Here is a 24,069-nt window from a genome sequence, read left to right on the forward strand (position 1 = left end):
GTTCTTGCATCAACTTCTGTATCAAGGCTAAGTGAGCCGGTTAAAGTTGAGCCAATATAGCAGAAGTGATCCATGTTGTCCAGAGTTTTGTTACTGATGTAGACTTTAGGTAGCATGTTAGTGTCCTGTGACATGACAACTGTTTTCTTAATACTGATTACCATGCCGAACTTGATACGTGCATCAGAGAACTTATTCATCATGATCTGCAATATATCAGGTGACTTAGAGATGAATGCAGTGTCATCTGTGAAGAGCAGATTCTGAATAGTGAGCCAGGTGACATGCCTTTTTCTCTGAAATCACCTGATGTTAAACAAGCTGCCATCTGTCCTTGATTCAGTTAGTATGCTAGATTGATAGTTTCCGAAAGTGTACTTAAGAAGAATAGAGAAGAAGATGCCAAAGCCAGTAGGTGATAAGATGCAGCTTTGCTTCATGCCGGTATCAATGCTAAACTCAGACTATGTTTCATTTTCATGATGGATAGTTGCCTTCATTCCTTCATAGATCTCCTTAAATAGGGAGAGCACTTTTTGCACACAGCCAGTTTTCAACAGCCAATTTTTATATGCCATTCCTGCTAACCATGTCGAAGGCCTTTTGTAGGTCAACAAATGCTACAAAGAACCTGTTGTTTTTTACTTTTTTCTTGCAACAAGCTCATTGTGAAGGATGTCAGTCATGGAACATCCAGCTGTGAACCTGCACTGGCTCTTAGAATAAACTCTCTCAGCAAGGACTTGGAGTCATTTCCGCAGGACTCTTCCAAGCACCTTGCCGATCATGCTGAGCAGAGATATCCCTCAGTAATTGTTGCAGTTTGCTCTGCATATTTGTATAAAGTAATTTTGTTTGCATCTTTCAGATCTTTGGGTATGTGGCTTTCTTCTCAGCAGGTGCAGAGAAGTGCGTGATGTCACTTGCAAGCATCCTCCCTCCTGCCTTTAGGAGCTCTGGAGGTATCCGATCACTGCCCGCTGCTTTCTCAGGCACAATCTCTTTGATAGCTTTCTCTACATCTTCAAGAGTTGATATTTGGTCCAGCTACTGCATTGTTGGAAGGTGGGGAATGGAAGCCAAGGCAATATCAAAGTAGAGTAGGGTTCTTTGAGTAGAGTTCTTTGTAATGCTCAGTCCATCAGTCAAGTTGTTCTTGTCTGTCAGTCAGGATGGTACAATCTTTCGCTTTCATATTTGCAGTCTTTTTACAAATTGGACCAAGTGCCCCTTTGATTACATCATATGAACCACAAAGGTCCCCTCTTTCAAAGCAGGTCTGAATCGTCTTGCCTGGATCTTGCCAGTACTTCTGATCACATTCTCTAGTGGCTTTCTGGACTACAGCCTTAGCCTCTTTGAACTTAAGAGTTCTGGACTTAGTTCGCTGAAGTAAATTTAGGCGAGCTTGCTTTTTCTTTTCTATGCATGGGAGCTGCAGAAGTTCAGATGTTATGGACTAGTCAGGTTGTTTTCTCTTTGTTGTTCCAAAGACATCCTTGGCAATAGCCACTGTCGTATTCTTAAAATTGTCCCACAAGGTGTCAGAATCAGCAGCATCATGTTGATCATTTTCAGAAACACGCTCAAGCGCATGTTGAAACTTTGCACAAGTGTCAGAGTCCTTCATGTTAGTGATGTCGAGGTGAAGTTTGTCTTTCAGCTTTGCATGATGGATCTTTTTAAGATGCAATTGGAGCTTGGCCCTGACAAAGGGCATAGTCAGTGTCGCAAGCAGTGCTATACATTGATTGAGCATGCAGTACATTGTGAATGTTTCTGCAACGGATCAGGATGAGGTCAAAGCTGATGCCAGTGTCCAGAGTTGGGTGTCTCCATGTGACCTTGCTGCTGCTGCTGCCGCCAGCAAAATAGGTATTCAAGACTATCCGCTCACAAGAGGGGCAAAGCTCAAGGACACACTGGCCATTTTCATTAAGGCTACCTGTGCCATGTTGGCTAATGATGTGTCCCCAGTGCTCCCAGTTCTTATCCACATGGGCATTGAAATCACCGAGAACAACGAATCTATTCCTTACAGGGACATTCTTGATGATTTGCTCCAGGTGAGAGTAAAACTCATCTTTATTGCTGTTTAGAGTAGTCAAGCATTGGTTTGTAGATGGACAGAAAAGTCAAGGTTCCCGAGTTCATATTCACATCCTGCTGCATGATCCTCTCATTAATACATACTGGAGGGGTACATGTACTAAGGATAGACTTCTTGACAGCAAATCCAACACTGTATATCCTTGGTTCATCCTAGGTTTCCCAGACCAGCAGAAGTTTACTTCTGGCAGATTACTTCATCTGGTGATCCAGTGGATTCTGAAAGTCTTGTCTCACTGAGGATTGCAATATTAACATCCAGTTGTTGTAGTTCTCTGTCAATTATGGCTGTTTTCCGAAGTTCATGGTCTTCCAGTTCAAGTCCGGTTCACATAGCATGAACATACCAACAAGCAATGATAAATTTAGAGCGAACAAAAAAAAAGTTGGAAGGGAGCTTATTTAGCCCACTTTTTCTAGGACCTTCCCTGAATTGAGGCAAGCAGGCCATCCCTGCTTGAACATCTCAGTTGCTGCTGATGCCTGGGTCCTTCCCCACCAGGACGAGCGACCATTGAGCAGAGACCTTCAACATTTATGCATAGGCAAAAGAAAGAAGGAAGGCCCCTCTCCTTCTCTCTCAGCAGAGACTATAGAACTCCAGGGGCAAGACAAAGGACAAGACAAATGGTATAGGTCTGCTGTAGCTTCTAGCTGGAATACACTTTGAATTGAAGGAAGCACCCACCTTATCATGTCCACAACTGCACCTTTTCTGAATGGACGGGTCCCAATAATGTGGTTACCACTGGCCAACAAGATACTGGTTCATCTGCTTTTCGGGGGATATTTCCTTCACCCAGGGGTTTCCACTTCCCTACACTTGGGCACTTCCCAAGGGAAGACAGGTTTATTGACCGGTGCTTGTCACTCGCTGTTGCATCACTGGCTGCACCATCTACACAATAAATAGGTTCCATATTAAAATAATAAGTTACCTAAATTGTTTCTTTCATCAAATGTGCTTTTTACTGTGCAATATTATGATAAATAAAGTTTAGATTTCAAATGAGTGGGTAAAGAATCAAAGACAAATTAAATCAAATGAAATAAAAGTTCCATCTCAGATTGCTTGGATGTGTAGCAATAGTCCTGAATTTTGTATTGGTAATTTTTTGCAGACTCGCATTGCAAAGCGAAGCAGAAAACTGGTGGACTACGACAGTGCAAGACATCACTTGGAAGCCTTGCAGAGTTCAAAAAGAAGAGATGAAAGCAGAATTACTAAGGTAGGATATGTCTTTAAATAATAATGGCAGCAAACACCCTGGGTTTGGGTGAAATTTACCGCTGCACTGCGGGATAGCACAAAGTTTGTTCTCTTTTATTCCAGAAATTGGACTGCTCACCTGCTGATATTTAAACATGTTATGCACTCTGCTAGATCAGGGCCAGAGTGCTCAGCTTCTTGCTGGACTGTGTCCCATTTAAGTCCTATTTTAGGACATTGCACTGGGATTTAAGGGGTGTATAGCTCTTGTGTTTGCCCTTTGTACAGGGACCAGTTATAACTTTTATGGGATAAAAGAACACCGTGTGGGGCTTCGTCCTACAGCACATAATCATGTGTAATCCATTGATTTAACAACATCTGCTTACGTGAATGAGGGTTGCAGGACCTTGCCCTGGATTATTAAATCCTTCAGAATATTGTCTATTGCTCTGTAAATAGATAAATAAAAGAGTATAACTGTGAGAAAACAACATTATAATGTGAGTTCTTTGGAAAATGGCTGTTTTTCAATTTTGTTACAAATGCAAAACTCAGCAAAGGTTCATCCAAAGGTTTAGTGAAGCCCTGAAACCTATACAGTAAAACCGAGTCCGTTTATTGTTTGCATTAAAACTGTGTGGAACTTGTGATTTTGCACATTTTGACACAAAAACAGGTGAATTTTTCTTTTGGTTTTGGTTGTATTCTTTGGAATCAGAAATGCATGGGATTCAAACCTAGGCAAGGCAAACTAGACAAAAATGTTTGCTGTAACCTTTGCAAATTGAAACAACTGAATTTTATACAGCTATATTAAAGAGCCATAGTTTGAACGACACTTTTCGGTTAATAGAAAAACAGATTTGTGCAGTTTCACTGTGTTTGGATAATAAAAGCCAACATGTTTTGCTTTGTTCTAGGCAGAAGAAGAGTTTCAAAAAGCACAGAAAGTTTTTGAAGACTTTAATATTGATTTACAAGAAGAGCTGCCATCTCTATGGTCAAGGTAAGCCAAACAACTTGCACATGTGGGCTAGAATTTTCGAAGGAACCTAACAGTCTCCCAACTCCCTTGAGTGTCACAGAATGGCTGGCCCCAGTAAATGAAATAGGTCCAACTCCCCAGTGCCAGAACCATTGCTCTCCTTTGGTTATTTAAAAGGGGGTAACACCTAGAGGTATAAAGGACGGGGCAATCTAAGAAGAGGAGAGCTAGTGAGAGAGAGAGCTGATGAATTGGAACTGCCTGACTTGGGGGTTTTGGAATTGTTTCTTTAATATTCCATTCAATTGTTTGCTTTCCTCAGAATTATCAGGACACAGTTAAGAATGTTGCTTGTTGTTTGAAAGAAATGAACAGCTCATTATCTTTCCTCCTCTCTCTTCACTCTCCTTTTTATTCCTTTTTTCCTTTCTCTCTGTCATCCTCTCAGACGTGTTGGCTTCTATGTGAACACTTTCAAAAATATATCCAGCCTTGAAGCCAAGTTTCACAAGGAAATAGCTTTGGTGAGTAAAACTGAATGTGTTGTGTGAGTTATACAACAAATGAATGTCTTATTTGGAAGCAGTGGAAAATATTACAGTGATGTATCTGAGAAGTTGTCCTTACTACCTTGATCCCTGGTCACAATGTAGTATTAACATGAGTTTCTACTACACTTCTTTGCGCTATGCCAAAGTAACAATGTCCCTTACATTGTTGGATTAAAATCCAACTGCAATTGTATAATATTATGCTCTTTCTCTCTTTTTAGAATGTCCTCCGTCTCTTTTTCCTCACACTGTAGTCTTAAACATGATTAATGTGGCAAGGTTGCTGAGCGTGTAAGCCAGCATTACTTTAAAACTGCATCAGCTCCAGGAATGCAAGAGGCATTGGTGGATGCTTCCCCCCTTCAAGATCTAACTCTGAATTTCTACAGTGCCAGCAATTTATCAATATATCCATCATTCTCAAACAAACACAGTAGCTTCAGTAAGACTGTTATGAGTATATGCTAATATATTTCACCAAATCAGTGTCTAAGAGCTTATCTACACACAAAAATCAGTTAAATTGAAAAATAACTAAACTGGTACAAAAACTGTGTGCAGACCAGGTGTAAAAGAGAGAGTTTAAAAAGAAAAAGAAAAATGCTAGAAACTCGCCAAGTTTTTAGGTAAGGGTCCAACAGTAACCTTGACTCTCTGCCTCACACCTGAAATCCCCAACCACTGTCCTCTTATAGGTTGGCGATCCCACCATATTCCAAAAATTAAAAAAGCCTGTTCCATTGAATATGAATGCCAAAGGTATGCACTTCAGTTGTGTACAATGATAAAACCCACACCCTTCTACAACACTGGTACAAGGTGGGTCCTGCTTCATATAATTAGAATGTCAGGGTGGATTAAGGGCAAGCCTGTGGATTGAGCTTGGTACTGAAAGGGGCTCAGGTATTGGAATAATTTACAGCATTCTCTCTTACAGTTTTTCTTCAGATACAAGTTACAGGATGTGTTTGTGTACTGTTTTTATTATTGTTAATAAAGTTAATTTAAGACTGGCCCCTTGCAGGAGTTCTCCACACAAACCAAAATATGCCATAAAATGGGCCTCTTTTTCATCTAAGAAACCCCCATTGCACTTTACAAATGTCAATTAATTGCTGAGACATGGAGTCTCTCTCTCTTTCCTGCAGCCAGCTTCCTTCTTCCCTGGCTGGTCTTGTAGTCAAAAAGTCCCCCCTCCCTCTAAAAGTCTGTCCATTTGTTCCTCTCTCCTGCCCTAAGCTTCCTTTGTCTCCCTGACACACTCAAGCTATGTACACACTACCACTTACGTTGGTATACGTTTTGTCACTGAGGGGTGTGAATTAGCCACCCCCTGAGTGACGTAAGTTACACCCACCCAAGCGCCAGTGTGGATAAGTACTACATTGATGGGAGAACTTCTCCTGCTGACATAGCTACCTTTGCTCCCAGGGGCAATAGTAATTAACTCAACAGGAGGGGTCTCTTCCGTTGCCTTAGAGCATCTGCACTATCAGGGCTACAGCGGTATTACTGAGTTTCATCTTTTCAGAATGAGCAAAACACTGTCCAGTCTTTGTTACGATTTTGTAATAAATGTGTACTGCAAGTTCTGTAGTGTAGCCATAGTCTTAGTCTGTGTTTCTAAAAGCTAGTGCTAGCAACTTGGTTCTTTGTCCTGCTTCTGGGGAAATTCCATTCCTTAAACCAAGGTACCCCCCCAGAAAAGTTGAAGAAAACTTGTTTTCCTAGGCTTCAGACAACCCATTGTCACACGGTATTCCCATTTGAATGGGAGCCATTCACCTTAACAACTTATTTTGTTTGTTCTGTAGCTTCTTCCAGATAGGGTGTGCAATATGCAAGAGTGTCCTTGACAGCTCATGGCTCATTTACTGCACGTTGAGGATTAGAGATACATATGGAATTCATAATCTCAAACAGAATGAATAAATTGTACATAGATTGCCCAAATTGTCACAACTTCAGTAGGCTTTGAATCAGGTCTTAAACGAACATGGCACTATGTTATATCTGAAAAGGTCTATATTGTTTTAGGGAAGACAGCATTTCTAAACTAGGCTTGCCATCTGCATTTTTAGCTAATGCTGCAACCTTTAACCTAAAGTCACATTTAATAGGCAAATGTTTTTCTTCTCAGCTATGCCACAAACTGTATGAGGTGATGACCAAATTGGGAGATCAGCATGCTGACAAGGCTTTTACCATCCAAGGAGCACCCAGGTAATAAATTGTTTATTAAATTACCATGAGCTTTCACCTTTTCAAAATAGTCAAGCCATCTTCAATGTCTTCACCTATGTACATTCATTTATGAAGTAAAAGGAATGACTTGGGTGAATATGGTCTACACAGTATGAATAAATATTTTGAATTAGGCCCTTAGTTTTACAGCTAGGACCAGATTCTCAGTTGGTGTAATTCAGTGTCACTCCATTGAAGCAAATTACACCAACATACAGCAGCTAAGGGTCTGACCCTGACATTCTTGTGGGTATCAGTGTGTTGCCACCTCTAATTATTTTATGACAGTTCTTGTAAAGGTTGATGTTTTACTGGCTCCTGAAAGCATGTGAGTTAGGTGAGAATCTCAGACTTCATTAGTTCAGTTACTAACCATCATGGTTGTTGAGAAAAACCTGAGAATACGGCCCCATAAAGGTTCAAAAACTGAAAGGCAAATTAAAAGAATCCCAAAATTATTATTTAAAAAAAAATTGATTTCTAAGCCAATCTCCTGCTTTTTGGGAGCTTATCTCATGATTGTAGAACATGTCAGGTTGGTGATACTGATCGTTTATCGCCTGACATTTTCTTTGCACACAGCATGATCTGCTGCCTCTCTGCCTAGCATAGACAGAAATGGATTTTCTGCTTTCAGCTGTATAATAATGATGGGATGAAAAGGCACGCAGTGTAAAATAATAGTACTTTATCTATAGAAAATAATTGAAGTTTTAGAGAGCTAGAATACATAATTCCTTCATTTCTAACCACCATTCTTTTCCTAAGCAATCGTGGAACTGACTTCTGACCTATATGCTAACTTGTCCCTGAAACACAGTCACATTAGCATTAATTAGAGTGGATCAAAAAGCAGAATTTCTGTCCCAAAGGAGATTCCAATATTTCAACATTTGGTTTCATTCCAAATCAGAAGGAAAACTTGAAATATTAGAACTTTTCACAGAATGCAAAGTTCAGAAAAAATGTCTATTCAGAATTATCCAAACATTTCATTTTGGGTTGGTTTGATATCAATAAGCATCTATGTGAGCTGCCACAATGCTTCATGGGAGTTTTAGTTCAAATGCCTTATGTCCCCATTCTTCCCTATAAACTCCCCTGTTTGGACTACATCTCCCATGATGCATTTGCAGAAACTTTGATTTTACAGGAAACCATTAAGAATTTTCCATCAAAATACTTTTTAACTGGCATTAATATGCACCTGTATTTTGGCCTGCTGTGTCCCCACAAACACACATGTACTTCCCCTGCCCCTCCTCTGCCAAGTTACACTTGCCAGAAATGACAGAGAGAGTGGTGGCATCTCCTGCAAAGTAGTAATCATTGGTTAATACAATATGGCCTTTTTTATAATTTATTTTAATTTTAATTTTAAAAATCTTGTATTTTTGACCTTCAGGTATGACACACAAATTGTTTGTTTGTTTGTATCACTACATGATGTTGTTGTGTGAATACTATCATAACCCATGTTATGGGGCCGTATTCTCAGGTTTTTCTCAACAACCATGATGGTTAGAAACTGAACTAATGAAGTCTGAGATTCTCATCTAACTCACATGCTTTCAGGAGCCAGTAAAACATCAACCTTTACAAGAACTGTCATAAAATAATTAGAGGTGGCAACACACTGATACCCACAAGAATGTCAGGGCCAGACCCTTAGGAAACTTTTCATTATTATGCTAAGATTCAGCATTAAGATGAAGAACCAACAGCTTTACTTGAGTTTAGCTGTTTTGCCAAAAGCCTGCATAAAATTAACTATAGTGAACACTCTGAAATATCTTATGTCCCAACATGCACTAGATCTTGTGTCAAACCCTGGATGGATTCTTTGAGAGTGGTCTTTGCTGGTGTTCCAAAATCTTGGTCAGGAATTCAGGAAAGGGTCATTCCAGGATAAGACAGTTGTTGCTATTTTTTATTGCATCAGAAGTAAATGAAGTAATGAAGTTTGAACTTTTCTTCAGAGGATGGAAGAAGGAAAACAAAACAAAAAACAAAATTTAAAATGTGCAAGTCATTGCATGTGCTGTGTTGAAAGGAAATAAAATAGATAGGAAGGAGCTTGTTAATAACTGCATATTCCTTTTTTTTTTTTTTAAATATTTCCACAGAAAGAGGTGGTGAGTGTGAACTAAAATATATTCTTGCCAAAGAATAAATTTGCTTTGCTTTACTGTTAAGAACATGATTGTGGCTGATTTCCTCAATCATGTAATGCTTCACTTCTCCCTAAAGATACATAGGGCCAGTTCTCCTTTTATTGAATACTGTGCTCATAGAATGCTGTAGAATATAGGCTCATTAATTATAGAAGGAAAAATCTCTTTTCTTCAACATTAGACTTTAGAAATTTTTAGATAGTGAATTGTCCCTCAGCCAGACCACTTGGTGTAAATTGGCATAGCACTGACGAAATCAACTGAGCTATGCTGATTTACACCAGCTGAGAATGTGGCCTTATAATTAGTAGTATTTTTTGGTTTCTGATGAAATTTCTTCTTTTAGGTGTTGTTTTTATTACTATAATTTATTATTGTTCCTTGAACTGGAATTATATGTCACTGGAGCCTTTTTAGATTGTGAGCTGTGTAAAGTAAATTGGCTAATGAAGACAATAATTGTCATTCATATTTTATGATACTTTCAAACTTACATGAGAAATCATTTCAAATACAGAATCTTCTGAAATGTAAGTACTCTATTTTTTCAAGATATAGGCATGAGAACAAGAACAGTAGATGTTCTAGAAAACAGAATCTCTAGAAAATAAGGATTTCCTTTGGCACTATAGCACTGATAGTTTGAATTTAACCACTGTTTTAGCTCTTTATTACATAAAGGGCCAAATACATTCCTGATGTATAGCTCCGTTGAAGTCAGTGGTGTTACATCAGGGATATATTTCAACTATTGTGTCAAAAATATCATTGTTAGAGGCTACAGAGTCAGAAACCTACATTTCTCAAAGGATTCAGAAATACAATTCATGGGAGTCAGTGAAAGCCTCATGATATATTCAGCATTTGTTGCTTTGTGTTCATCCAGCGATTCAGGTCCACTCCGCATTGCGAAAACACCATCACCGCCGGACGAGGCCTCTCCCCTACCTAGTCCTTCATCTAGTCCCAATCATACACTGGCACCTGTTTCATCTCCTGCACCAGCTCGGCCTAAATCACCTTCACAGGTAGGAATAAAACTAACTTGGGGAGTGAACTTGTTACATAGTGTGGTGTAGCTGAGCTTTTGTGGCAGATTCCACAGCAGATAAAACTGGTGAGATTTAAATTTGGGTGGTGAGTGCTGCAATTCAGGAGAAGTGATTTCTAAATTAAAATGAGAAGTGGTTGTGAGCTGCACTAATACTGCTTTGTCAGGAAGGGCTATGACACCACTACGTGCCCCAGCTGCTCCTTCCTGTGTTGCAGGTGCTGGTTGAAACTGATCTTAATAAGAGGCCGCGGGGGAACGGATTGAAAATAGAAAGTGATGCTGATTGAGATAATTATGTCTAGGCCCTTTAAGATGATGCATATTCAGGATTTTTCATGGGAATTAGATCTATTCAGCACATAAATTATCATATGAAAAACTTGAAAAATGTTTGTGTATTAATACAAAAATAGAACTGTAGATTACATTTTGTCTATTATTGACTATTTATGCACAGCATTGCCATTAAAAAGTCAACATTAACCAAGAGTGACCACCACACAGTGTTTTGTACATTTTCATGACATTATTTGTCTCTGAAGGGTACGCACACTGCTTGCCTCTATACTCACAGTCTACTTGCAACACTGAAGGGCCAGCTCTTCAGCTGATGTAATTTAGTGATGCCCTATTGACTTCACTGGAGATGCATTGATTTACATCACCTGAGGATCTGCCCAAGATTTATATGGCTGATTTTTACATTATCACAGGCATGTATATTATATTAGGCATTAGTCCAAGGTATGGATTTACCATGATTATTTTTATCCTTTTGATATCAGAAGGATTATAATTTGCTTTCATAAAGAGTAAATGTGATTTGATTTGTTTTATTTTGTGACTTTTTCTGTGTCACGTTGTACGAAATGTGTCATCACAGCATCTTTGTTATAGCTGGAAAAGTGCAGTGCTGTCTACTACTCGATTCTCCTCAGTGCAGGAAACAGTGCTGTACAGACCTACTGCATGGTAGATGTCCTTAGACTCTGTTAGTTCCTGACTGTAGACCCTGCATGGAACGTTACCTTTTCTACCATCTCTGCTTGATGCTGTTTATCGCAGTTATAATCCCAGAATTCACGGGTGCGTCATCACAAAAGCCTCTATCCAGCAAAGTACTTAAGAATGTGGGTAGTTAATGGGACTATACAAATACTTCAAGTTGCACATGTACTTCAAATGCTTTAGTCGATCAGGGCAAAAAAAAAGGACAAATATTACCAGATTTTAAGAAATGTTGCATACTTTCTCATTTCAGCCACACGGCTCAATGGCATTTTGAAAAATATTTCCTGGTGTCAATTAAGTCAAAACTGTTTGGTTCAGTTAATGCTATGTTGATAGTTAAACTTCATGATCTAATGGGATGCTGAGGGGAAACAGTATGCTATACTATCCCTCCCCTCTATCCTCAAATGCTTAATACAATGTGATGCCCCGCCAACTTTTACTGAGTCTGAAGTTTCCCTGCTAGCCTGAAATAACACTTTCTCCTTTTTAAGCCTCCTTCTATTTTTGTTTTTGTTTCCCTGTCTTTGATGGGATTCTACACTACAGACCTGAGGCACAGCCCAGCAAAGTCAACCAAAAGATTCCCATTGACTTCACTAGGCTTTGGACCAGGACCCAAAAAGACAAAGCTTAAAAACTTATCCTAAAAGACTTGCCATTTGTCAGACCTTTGTATTTGAGGATTTCAAGAACACAAGACTTTGATGGCTGCATCTGAGATTTGTTACCCCCCCCCTAAAATTAATTATGTGTAAAAAAATTACTTTTTAAAAAAATTGTTACTTTTGCAGAGAGATACTCTATCCCAGACAATATACTGGATGTCTTCCCTGGAAAACTGAAAATTCTAAAATATTTATTTACCAGTAGATTATTCCACATTGAAGCATGTCACTACAGCAAATTACTTTTGTAACTGCAAAATTAAATAAATCCTGTTGCAGGAGGAAGCCCGGGTTATGCAGTTTATGTCAAACTAGAAAACAATAGCACAAGGAAACATATTTCTGTAGGCACTCAAGTTTCCTCTTAAACAGTAATGTATACAGTATTGTACCTACCCTATCAATTGGGAACTAGGCTACTTCAGACTAAATCGCTGGCCTTTAATTGATTTCAGTCTGGATTGATTGCTTGTAGTTTTAAATAAAGAAAGTTGGCCAATCTTACATATTTTCTCTTGGATTAGAATCCACAGTCAAGAAAAAGGTAATTGATGCAGATGATTGGCACCTTTTGTTCAGTAGAGTGCCTAGGACTGAGCATTAAAAGTTTCCATTTCGCAATACATTAATGTGAAGTAGGAACATTATAGTTTGTGCCCTCAGCATCCACACGGAGTTACAATGCAGCACTTTGGTACGCACTGCTATTCACACCTTCATAGTCCAAACTCCAGGGCAATGTAGACATTCCCTTAGTTTTAGGGATAAAGAACACTATTTCCCAGTGCTGCCAGCTACTTAACATTACTAATCTTAAATAATGGGTGAACGTAAGTCAGAAGAATTACATCAGATAAACTGAAGAAATTAAGAAAACAAGGAATGATAGAGTTAAGTTTGTGCAATACTGCTAGTGTGTTGCAGATGAAGTGTCTTCCAGCATATTACCCTAATAGTTTAAATCTTCAGCCAAGAAATGTTTTCATTTAAATCCTTTAAAATTGAGTCTCTGTAGACCTGAGGAATTTATTTTTTTAAATGTTTTCCTCCCTCAAACCTGGTGATTTTGAACAGTCTGATGGTAAGATTCTGATCTGAATTACATCAGTGGAGTTGCTGAGATCAGTGGAGTTACTCCAGATTTGCACAGGGGCAACTGAGATCAGAATCTAACCCCCAAATATGAACCCTTTATTGTAGCCCTGCTTAAAACCTAAATTCATTCTGTTATATCTGTTTTAAGTTTTTACTTCATGACATTTTTGCTCTTTATCTAGTTGAGGAAAGGACCTCCTGTCCCACCACTGCCTAAACTCACACCCACACAGGAGCTGCAGCAGGAGAATATCATCAGCTTCTTTGATGACAACTTTGTACCAGAAATCAGTGTGACGACTCCTTCACAGGTCAGTCTTAGAGATGATGGGTTGCTACAATAAGAGTCTGATCTCGCAAACCTTTCAGTTTTCCAAGTGGGGAGTTACTATTAATCTCAGTTGGGGTTCTGAGTGCAGAGGGCATGCAACTCTTATCTTTTATAGTATTGTTGAATGAGTTATACATATTATTCATTCTCAAGAGGATTAGCAGTGGTGACATATTGAAAAATGAAGAGAGATGATTTGTGGAGAATGGCTCCAATTAAAAGGCCTGTGAAATGTTTGCAACTACACTTGACACACATCTGATTTCAGGTTTCATTAAATGTTCAAAATTCAGCCGAGTTTGTTTTTAAAGCCCAATGCTCCCAAACATCCCAAAATCCACTTTTGAGCAATCCTGGCCTGATTTATGGTCTTCCCACAAAATTATGAGGGGGGAAAAAAATCTTAGTTGCTCCTGATTCTGCCTGGGGAATGTGGCAGGGCGGGGGAGGGAGGAATGAAACTGTGATTTCAGTTATGTTTTTGTGCAGATTTTCTCCATGATTGTGTGTAGTGAAAGCAAAATATATATATTTGCATGTATTCATGCAAAGCATCTCCATCTGAATCCAGGTACCTCTCTGGTTTTGACCTGTGTGAACATTAATTACACAACAGTGCACTGGACAAGATAACTTGGTTTCTTAGTCTAATTATATTCTAAAATGAAATAAAAAATAGTGTCAGTTCAAACATTTATAAAAAAAATCAGTTGTGCAAAATGTGCATGTATCAATTTCATTTAGTTACTATGATCACAGGCACAGCCATGATAATTGTAGGTACAAATGGTCACTTAATGATTGTGAGCTATCAGGATAATTGATTACATGCAAGTATGAAATCTGAGCTAGGATGAACAGGTAGCAAGTGTGAAAAATCGGGATAGAGAGTGGGGGGGTAATAGGGCTCCTATATAAGAAAAAAGCCCCAAATATTGGGACTGTCCCTATAAAATCGGGAAATCTGGTCACCTTAATCTGAGCCTATGCCTGAATTAATGTGGTATGTGTTTACAAATATTAAAAGTCTGAATTAATGTGGTGGAGTTAATGTTTTCATCGGAATTTATATGATAAGACCAAGAGGCTGTAAACAAAATTAAGAAAAACAGAATTAGATTCCAGACTCAGTTCAAGTAATGTGTAGATTTTCTTGAAAAAAACGCAATGCTATGTTTCCCAAGAATTCTACCCTGATGAAGATACCATCGATTTAGATCTGGCCAACACCTTAAACTTAAGTCGACCTAGCTACATCACTCGGGGTTGTGAAAAATTTCATCTCCTGTGTGACGTGTTGACCGAACCCCACTGCAGATGCAACTAGGTTGATGGAAGAATTTTTCCATTGACCTAGCTACCACCTCTGGAAGCAGTGGATTTACTACAGTGACGGAAAAGCCCTTTTCATTGCTGTAGTATGTATCTACACTACAGTGCTACAGCAGCACAGTTTCAGCATGGCAGCTATGCCACTGTAGCGCTTGTAGTGTACACAAACCCGCAGACTCAGTGCCCTAAGGGGTCCCTGCTGGCAGAGGAATGTATTGAAACAATGCATGCTTTGGCCAACATGCCGCCCTCCTGGGTCAAAAACACTAATTGGGAGGCCTTTGTAGGTAGATTGTGGAGCCCCTGACAGAGTGAGTGTTTCAGGTGCCTTGCACCACAGCATTCTGAGTTCATGTGGACTTGCCACTATGGGAGAACATGAGTCCTGGATTATGCAGTAGGTGCCAGTGTAACCTGTGTCTGAATATTGTCCCCTGTATTAAATATTATGTCTAATTTTTGTCTGTCTGTCTGTCTAGATAGATAGCTATGGGCCTGATTTTCATTTACACTAAGATCTAATGGTCTTGAATGAAGGTTAATCACATTTTCACCACCTTCAAGGCCCACTTACGCTGCCAGATGGGTGTAAAGGGTCTCTAATGTAACTAAGAACTTGGGATAAACCTATATTTTTACTACTGGTGTTATCGCATTTTGTATGTTTTTATAAGGGAAGTAATTACTGAAAATATAATGAATGAATGAAAATAGTAGAAAGCATACTCTCCTCTCATATACTTTTAGATTATATATTACAAATGCAGTATTGTATTACTCCAGTTGGTTTGGCAGTGCAGTCCTGAGTGGTCGGAATGCCTTCAAACCTACAGAGCCCTCTAATGGTGCGGAGCTTTAAAATGATTATTAAATCTTTCAGTGGCATTTTTACTGAAATCATCAAGATTTCACCAAAGCTACAAGTTGATGAGTGGTGCCATGCTGCACTGGTTGTACATTTCAAAAAGGATTTTCAACAGTTAAAAGCCCTCCTTCTCCTACTCCTCCTTTCCCCTACAGCACAAGAAAAAAAAAACCCATTACTATGTCTGGTCATAGTTTGCTATTGGCTGATTGTTTATTAAGCACCAACAGCGTGCTTGGTGCTGTACAAGACATAAAAATAAAGTAAGTCCTTCCTGACAGAGTTTAAAATGTAGGGCTCTGATTCAGGAAAGTAGATGAGGACATGCTTATGTCCGTCCCTTTTCAGGAAAGCATGCGAGTCCCATTGACTGAAAGACAGACAGAGAGAAGACTGACACCTTGGGAGACCAGAGGAAGGTGATTATTTAGAATTGTGTTTTCTTCCCTGGTCTCACACCTCTCTTTTCAGTGTTAGGGTGGGATACTGAAGGTATTTGACACAATGTAGGGATTTTAGGTGTCACTGCAATACTCGCATAATAATACTGCTCACTGTTTACATTATGCCTTTATTTTCAGGATTTGAACGGCGGGATAAACAAAATATAAAATGATTATGAGCTGTTCCCATGCTTATTCCCATCACTGTAGTTTCTGGGTGCCAAACACATTAGTTAGAGAGATGAGGCAGGTGTGAGGTGGGATTTTCAACAGCCTAACAGTCAGTGGGAAAACTCTTACTTGTTTCAGTGGGAGCAGCGGGAGGCCAGTGCTGAGCATTTTGGAAAATCTCACATATAATGCCTCCCAGAGCCCCAGTGAGGGTCGGGGAGCATGGCTGCTGAGTCAGGCTTGAAGAGGGTAGGTATATCATGCGCTCCCCATTGCACCTAGCTAGTTCCACTGACTCTTCCTGGTGAGGGAGCAAAGCAATGGTCCTGTCCCTCCCCACCCCTTTCTATCTATTTTGGACAGGCTAGTGCTGACAGTGGCCTTACATAGTCTTTGTACTGAGAGGGTGGCACCCTAGCATGGGTGCCTACATTTCTTGCATCTTCCTTCTCCCTTGCACACTTGTGCTTAGACAGGCACAATTGTGCCTTTGCCACACACACCTAGTTCAAGTCTTCTTGGCGGTAGATCATTCCATTGTTCATTCATGATTCATCCTGTTCTGCAGACATTAATCTGCAATATAGAGAATAATTTGTTAGACGTTTCTCTATGTTTCACATCTTTATGAGAGGTTTTCCTAAGATTTTCTGCTTTCCTAAGTTTTTATATAATTCAGTAACTAAATTTAAACTATATCATTTTTCTGAGATGCTTTTTCATTTTGGCCTAATGGTAGCTGATGTCATAATAATCACTTCTAACAGTCAGTATCCTATCACAACAGATACTTCACCTTGTCACTTTGCAGGGACTAAATGAGACTCCCACTCGTTTGTTTCAGTTCTCATAAATAACAGCTTCCTTCCCAAATCTCAATAAAAGATAATTAAATGATCTGTACTTAATCTGTTTCTGATTACATTCTGGTTAATGCTCTAGGTTATTTCATGAAGCTGTATAACTATATGAGTGCTAGTGCCTCAAGATCATAGTGTAATAAAATCTAAACCTTGCTGACAAGTTCATTTGATAAATCTTAACAATGGATATAATTCTAGTGTGTGTGTGGGAGGGGGGGGGATGGGTGTTAATTACCTGAGTCATGTTATATGCTGTATTTTCAATATATCCGTGTGACATAGGATTATGCTCAAATCTAATTGGAACTCCTCCATGTACAACTGTAAGCCAGTTCATCTGAAAATCAACATCAGAGAGATTTTTTTTAGCCATGTAATTCCTTGCACTGAATATGAGTTTATAAATTCTATTTATATACAGCTTTAAAGTGAAGTGTATAAATTCACAGTAAATATTCTGAGCCTGATTTTTCAGATCATTTACGCACCTAATTTGCATGGACATTTACCATGCTCACGCATCCAAATCAGCTTTTTTCATGAGAAATTATCTAATTAGACACATTTGAATCTGCCATTTCCCAGTAGTAGAGCTCATTTACAGTGCTTTCACACTTAATCATTTTAAAACTCTGGACCTATCTGTTTAGACTACTCACCAGCAGAGAGGCGTTTGTGTGTATTATTTTATTATTCACCATTGTGGGGTCTCTAATCTGAATTCCTTTAAAAATAATATGGGACAGACTCACAAACTAATACTTCAGTAACCTGCATACTCCACATTTGTATGTAAAAAACCAGTAGTTCATCTCTTCTCTCTTCTGCCAAAATTTAATAACCAAATGCTCTAGTGAGGCCTCCTTGCAAGAACTAAAGATACTTTACTAGACAACGATTGGAAATAACTAAATCTGAGTTGTAAATTACATTTGTGAAAAGTAGCATTTTGTGATGCAGCATTCTAATTATTCTTTCATGTTTGTTCACATAGGGCCTGATTCAAAGCCCAATGAGTCAATAAAGATATTGTTTTGACTTCAGTGAGCTTGGATCAGGCCCTTACTTGATAATTCATAAACAGCAAATAAACGTTATACTGTAGTTAATGCTGACTTTTGGACAGGTCAGTGTAGCAAGATTTAAGTGGGACTCTACTGTTTGGCGTTAGACATTTATTAGAGTGAAATTGGATTCACGCATATTTGTTGCCCTTTTATGTTAACTTTTCACAAACAGTTGAGCATTATGGTTGGGGTTTTCCCTTGGGTTTTCAAAAAAAAATTCTTACCCTACAGCTTTATTATGTCTGGTAAACATGAACAGAGAATTCTCCATAGAATTCAGTTAAGTCTTTAGAGAATGTTTTTCCCTCTGGTTGCAGGTACATGAGAAACCTTCATATTTTGCTTATGGTGTGGTTTCTGTATGAGTTTAAAGTGATCATCTCTCCTCTAACAGAATGAAGCTCCTGAAGCTAAGAAAGAGGAATGTTTGCTAGATCTGGACTTTGACCCTTTCAAGCCAGAAGTGGTATCAACAGGAATAACCCAATCACCCATGTCTCAGGTATTTCTTTGCTAGGGGCATGGTAAGCAGGAATAGAGCATGCTGAATTTGGTAACAAAGATCTGCCTCATGAATTAATGAATGATGGATTTACAATTTCTGAAACACTTAATCTCTCGTAGCTCTTGTTAGCCATCCATCTTCCTATTTCAGCAATGCCAGTAGAACCTGATGATGAGGTAGGGGAGGAGAGAGAAGTGTCAGGCTAATGTGAGATGATAGTCAAGGAGAGCAGCCACCTGTATCTGATGGCTTTGACTGTGGCATTGAACCTTTTTCTCAAGCCATGGAATAACTCAGAAAAAACGTTGTAACCTTCCCAAGCCTGGTTTACTGACAGGTTTGTTTGTTTTGTTTTGTTTTTAAATCCAGCTATGACTTTCTGTGCCTCAGAGGACACTCAGTCTCATAGGGTCAACATGCTACCACTTTGGTGTGATGGAGTCTTTGTTCTAAGTACAGAATATGACCTGATTGGCTTTCTTTTTCATAAATCTGTTTTATAACTGTAAGCAAAATAAAATAAAATGGTCTTCCATGATTTCCTGTGAGATATTATAGGAAAGAATTGTTCTGTATTACATAACGATCTATGCCATGTTGACTGAAGGTCGCTTCCCTCAGCAGAATTATGTGTAATATGGGAATTGCTGGCTTTCTGCTGGCTTGACCTAGTGAAGCTCCAATTTCAAGCCCGTCTATACTGGAACTAAACAATGTTAATGGAATCCTTTCTAAATACACTTATTGCTAGTATTCTAGATTCTCTGGCCAGCATGGACCTATCTCTTGTACAGCAGGCAGAGAAACCATGTTAACACACTGCTAGCAAGGACCGTGTTTCAGTGTGGTTCTGTCCTGACTTGATTTGAACTGCAATGCACATAGAGTCTAAATCAACTGTTTAGGAGCTCAACAGTGGTGGAAGAGAAGACGAGAAACCAGGTGATTGAGACAATCTAGGTTCTCTACTGATCTTTCTGTCTGTGAATTAATTTATTTGGTGAGCATGCCTGGTTATATAATAGATCTATGGTGATTTCCACTGATATATGTGGGGACAGAAAAACATCACAATATGAATTCTTTCAAACCCCAAGTCAAATTTTTCATTGCAGTTTCCCTAGTGTTTAGCAGAATGTTTAATTGTCATGGAGTTTGTCACATCCTACTTGTTATTTATTCCCCACCCTGTAAAAAAAAAAATAGACTCTTTGGATTTAGATTTATGTGTTCTGTGTTGACAGAAAATTCCAGCTTTGACTCTGTTAGCTCTGCCCTTTCAGCTCCTCATTTAATAATCCTGATCATGATTAGAGGAATGGAAGAATTAAACACATAACATGAACCTTTCATAAAACAGCATGTGAGTGCTGAAAGTAGAATGTGCAAATTGGAGTAGGTTTTAATTTTGCATTGGATAGAAATATTTGTCCATATGAAATATAGAGAACCAATAAACAGAGAAAATGTACATTGTCTGCGTATTCCCAACTAGGTGCATAGGAGACATTCACTAAAAACTTTCGCCCCCATAAACATGCAGAAAGGGATTATCTTTTGTGTGAGTGAGACATAGCGCTGTGCCTCTCCCACTGGGAAGATATCTTTGAGGATTACAATCCACTAGTCTGACTAGAGGGGGCTGGGTCATTTGCTGTGGAAGTTTAGTCAGGATGAAATCTGTGATCTCAATGCGTGGAGAATCCTGTTATACTGTGGGGGTGGGGAGGCGAGGGTGAGTGGGGGCTAAGTTTGGAGTATTAGTGTTAAGTGCATTTTCTGAGTTTGTGTTGGTTTTACTCCAGCCCCTTGTCTGCTAGGCCACTGGGTGTTCTTGCTGTGTGTGTGGTTTTTTTTCTCTATAAACTGCACTGAGTCAGTGTACTGAAGATAGGCATAGTTGTCTGTACAGTGGTTCCCAAATGTCTGATATGACTTCCCTATCTGCTATTTAATTCTCCTACCACACTCCTTCAACTGCAAACAGACCCTGAAAAATGCCCTCGTCCGCTCTGACCTCCTTTCCACCTCTGTAACTCTCGTTTCACAACTGCCTGGGACTATTCTCCTTCTGACCTCCCCAGTCTTCCAGCAGTAACTTCTCCACTTTTGAACACTCTCACAGTCCAGACTACCCTCTGTGTTCTGCCCCTTCTCTCCCCTGTAATTAATACACATATACCACACAAGCACCTAGTCTCAATCACACCCAGCTACCAAGCCCACCCAGAGAAACATTCTGACCTTCATCAGAGTCCTGCTGCTATCCTGCCTCCCAGAACACACAACCCTGCCCCAACTCTCCGCTGTCAGATCTCCATGCCACCCACAAGGGCCTGATTTTAACATCTCACCCCTTAAATCCACCTTTTTCCCGGGTGCCACCTGTATGAGAATGAGGTAATATCCCTTAGGATTAATGTTACTTTAAATTCTTTTGGCTGTTGGTATTTTGCATTTTAACAGTCAAGTTTATGCTATTTGAATGTGTTTAGAGACATTTCCATCAGCCTAAGAGAGACCAGCACTGTGGAATTTAATTTGTTTTGTGTTTTTTTTAAAACACTAGAATACGGGGAAAAATAGTTTTGCTGACATGCCAGAACTGTGTTGCCTTAACACCATGGAGTTTTAAGAATTGGGACAGATCATTACACTGGGGAGGGGAGTGGGGGAGAGATAAAGGGATGCAAAGAATTTTTCCCAAACATCACTATTATAACTAACAAAAAAGCCACAACTCAAAATGGTTTCTAATGGAAATACTAGCAGCTCCCGAATTGTAGTACTAATGTCAACCACTAACATGGGACCCAACCCTCCAACTTCGACTTTACAATTATTTCTCATTCATATATGTAGTACCATTAAGTCAATGTGACTTTTAGTGTGAATAAGTATGACCATTTCCATGAGCATAGGTTGCAGAATTGGGCCCATAATTATTCTGGAAAGTACTGACATTTAGCTAATAGACTTTTAAGATGCATGTAGATAAATATAAATTGGGATATGTCCATAAAAGAAATATTTATCTGGGATTAAACCAATTGAGAACTGGATGTTGTTGTTCATCCACAGTAAATCTGGGTCCTGATATAATTATTTTGGTTTATGAAAAGGGGTTTATGAAAAGTAGTCATGAAAACTTGAAGTGGTTCATTACCCAAGCAGCAAACTTGCTTGAGGCCTTCATAAAATTTAGAGTGCAGGCATTTAGCAAGACAGGAAGCCAAAGCATTCTGCTCCATCCACAAAGGCAAATATTAAATATCAGTTCTCTAAACTGTTTTTAAATTTTTTTGGTACTTGTGTTTGTAGCATGAGTTTTGGTCTAGGTGGAGTGTATTTTATCTGTTGTAAAGTGTCCCAGCCACCCTTTGAGACTAGTGAAGACCCTTCCGAGGTGGGGAATATTAATGTTGGGACTAACCTTAGCTTTCTTTATCCATCTATTTGTCCGTCCATCTCTGGTCCTTTTACTTATGGTGAGAACTTTCTGAATATAAACCAGTGCAAACCATTTGTGAGAGTTTAAAGTTTGTCATTGAGTTCACCTAAAGCCATAGGTTCTTCCTGGGTCCCCACAACAGCCACACAAGATTATTCTTAGAGGTCTGTGCAAAGCATGGCCACATGTCTCCTGATTTTTTTAAAAGAATCTTGATCATTTAGTAGCTCTGGGAGGCAGAGACATCCATCCTGCCTCTGATATTACTAAAATCACTATAAGTTACTGCCTAGATGTGCCATGCAGCTGAGCTGGCCCTTCTTCTGATAAGCCATTAACTTCTATGATCTCTGGCCATAAGGAGGGATATCGTAATAGATTCAGAGGTGTAGAAATTCAGTGTGCGGAGCAAGGGACTTCTGAATTCTAATCCTGGTTCTGTTACTAATTCTCTCTATGGCATTGGTCAAGTCACAATCTTTCTGTTTTTGTTTCCCCATCTGTAAAATAAAATAATACTTCCCTACCTTACACAGGGTTTGTGACAAGACCCCCCCCCCCCCCCAGTGAGTGGAAAGCCACTATGTTGATGATCGAAGCAGCTGGCCTTCATTTCTGCAGCAGTAAGGGGGGGGAGATCTGAACATAAAAGCAGCCATACTGGGTCCGACTAATGGTCCATCTAGCTCAGTATCTTGTCTTCCGACAATGGCTGGTGCCAGGTTCTTCAGAGGGAACGAACAGAATGGGCAATCATCGAGTGATCCATCCCTTGTCATCCAGTCTGAACTTCTGGCAAACAGAGACTAGGGACACTCAGAGCATCCATGCCCATCCTGGCTAATAGCCTCCCTACCTGAAGTTCTTGATGCATGCCAGTCACATGCATAGAGGTGTGATTTCACTGGACAAGTGCAATTTTATTGGAGCAGGAACTATCACAACCCTCCATTTGCCCTCCCCGGACCCCAAAGATATGCTAAGTCGATGCTTACACACTGTATATAGTTACAGCACTATATAAATAAGTTCTAACAAACAATATTTTCATTCCTATCTTTTTCCCCCCTTTTTTTCAGACATTGCCTTGGGATTTATGGACGGTAAGATTGATATTTATCGTTGCACATTAAGATGTTTCTGTGCCTCTGATTCTGTAGCTCTCTAGGGGATTTGTAATCATTTTCACATAAGGCAAAATGAAGCATTTACAGAGAATGCCAAAATATTTTAGGGTATGTGAAGCCCACTTAAGACCATTAGGAACCAACAGAAAAATGTCTTTATTATTTGGACAACAAAAAACAAACAGCTTTAGTCATCCAGGTTAATAGGATTCTGCTACCTATGACATTTTTTTGGCTTTAAAATTGTCGTACTGGTGATTTGAGGGCCAATAAAGTCATTTTTACCAAGGTAATTTAAAGTGATTTATTTTGCTTATTAGTGCAAACAACACATTACAGTATATTAAAAAGGTTTTATGACCTTTATCATCTAGCTCATACAGAGCAGATCTTTCTTAGGGTCTAATTTAAAAGGAAACAGGATCTGCAGCCAGATTCCTACAATAGCCCTACAGCTGAATTAAGCAGCCAAAATCCTGTTTTAATACTGTACCTCTATGCCATTGGTGCAGCCACCGCCCCCCCGCAACACCACTCAACTGCCATATAAGGCTATCAGGGAATGTTATATGGGAGTCCCCTTAAATATGCACATAGAGGGTTTCTAATATGTGTAAGGAAGGTTTGGCTGTTCTTGATTGACAGCCAAAATAAGGCTTACCTGTCTAAATATCTACATGTAAAACAATATGATGCAAAACCGTAATCCAAGTCAGAAAGCTTCACAGTAGGGATCTGTTCTAAAGCCCATTAAAGTCAGTGAGTTTTGGATGAGGTCCTAGATGGCCTGTTTTGGAGCCTAGATGTGTT

General features: G+C 39.3%; 1 protein-coding gene across 3 annotated transcripts in view; it reads left to right on the forward strand.

Moving 5' to 3' along the window:
• The window catches only part of AMPH (amphiphysin), a 163,792-nt gene that overhangs the window by 102,573 nt on the left and 37,150 nt on the right, over positions 1-24,069 (forward strand). For all 3 annotated transcript variants that reach the window (XM_067550403.1, XM_067550404.1, XM_067550405.1), the window contains exons 6-13: positions 3,231-3,338; positions 4,243-4,328; positions 4,756-4,831; positions 6,999-7,081; positions 10,163-10,304; positions 13,287-13,415; positions 18,571-18,678; positions 23,212-23,235. In XM_067550403.1, the coding sequence (XP_067406504.1) occupies positions 3,231-3,338; positions 4,243-4,328; positions 4,756-4,831; positions 6,999-7,081; positions 10,163-10,304; positions 13,287-13,415; positions 18,571-18,678; positions 23,212-23,235 (756 nt within the window). The remainder of the gene's footprint in view (positions 1-3,230; positions 3,339-4,242; positions 4,329-4,755; positions 4,832-6,998; positions 7,082-10,162; positions 10,305-13,286; positions 13,416-18,570; positions 18,679-23,211; positions 23,236-24,069) is intronic.

The sequence above is a fragment of the Emydura macquarii genome, unplaced genomic scaffold (assembly GCF_026122565.2).
Source record: "Emydura macquarii macquarii isolate MOO-44397 ecotype Brisbane River unplaced genomic scaffold, CSIRO-AGI_Emac_v2 contig_1263, whole genome shotgun sequence".
Lineage (NCBI taxonomy): Eukaryota > Metazoa > Chordata > Testudines > Chelidae > Emydura > Emydura macquarii.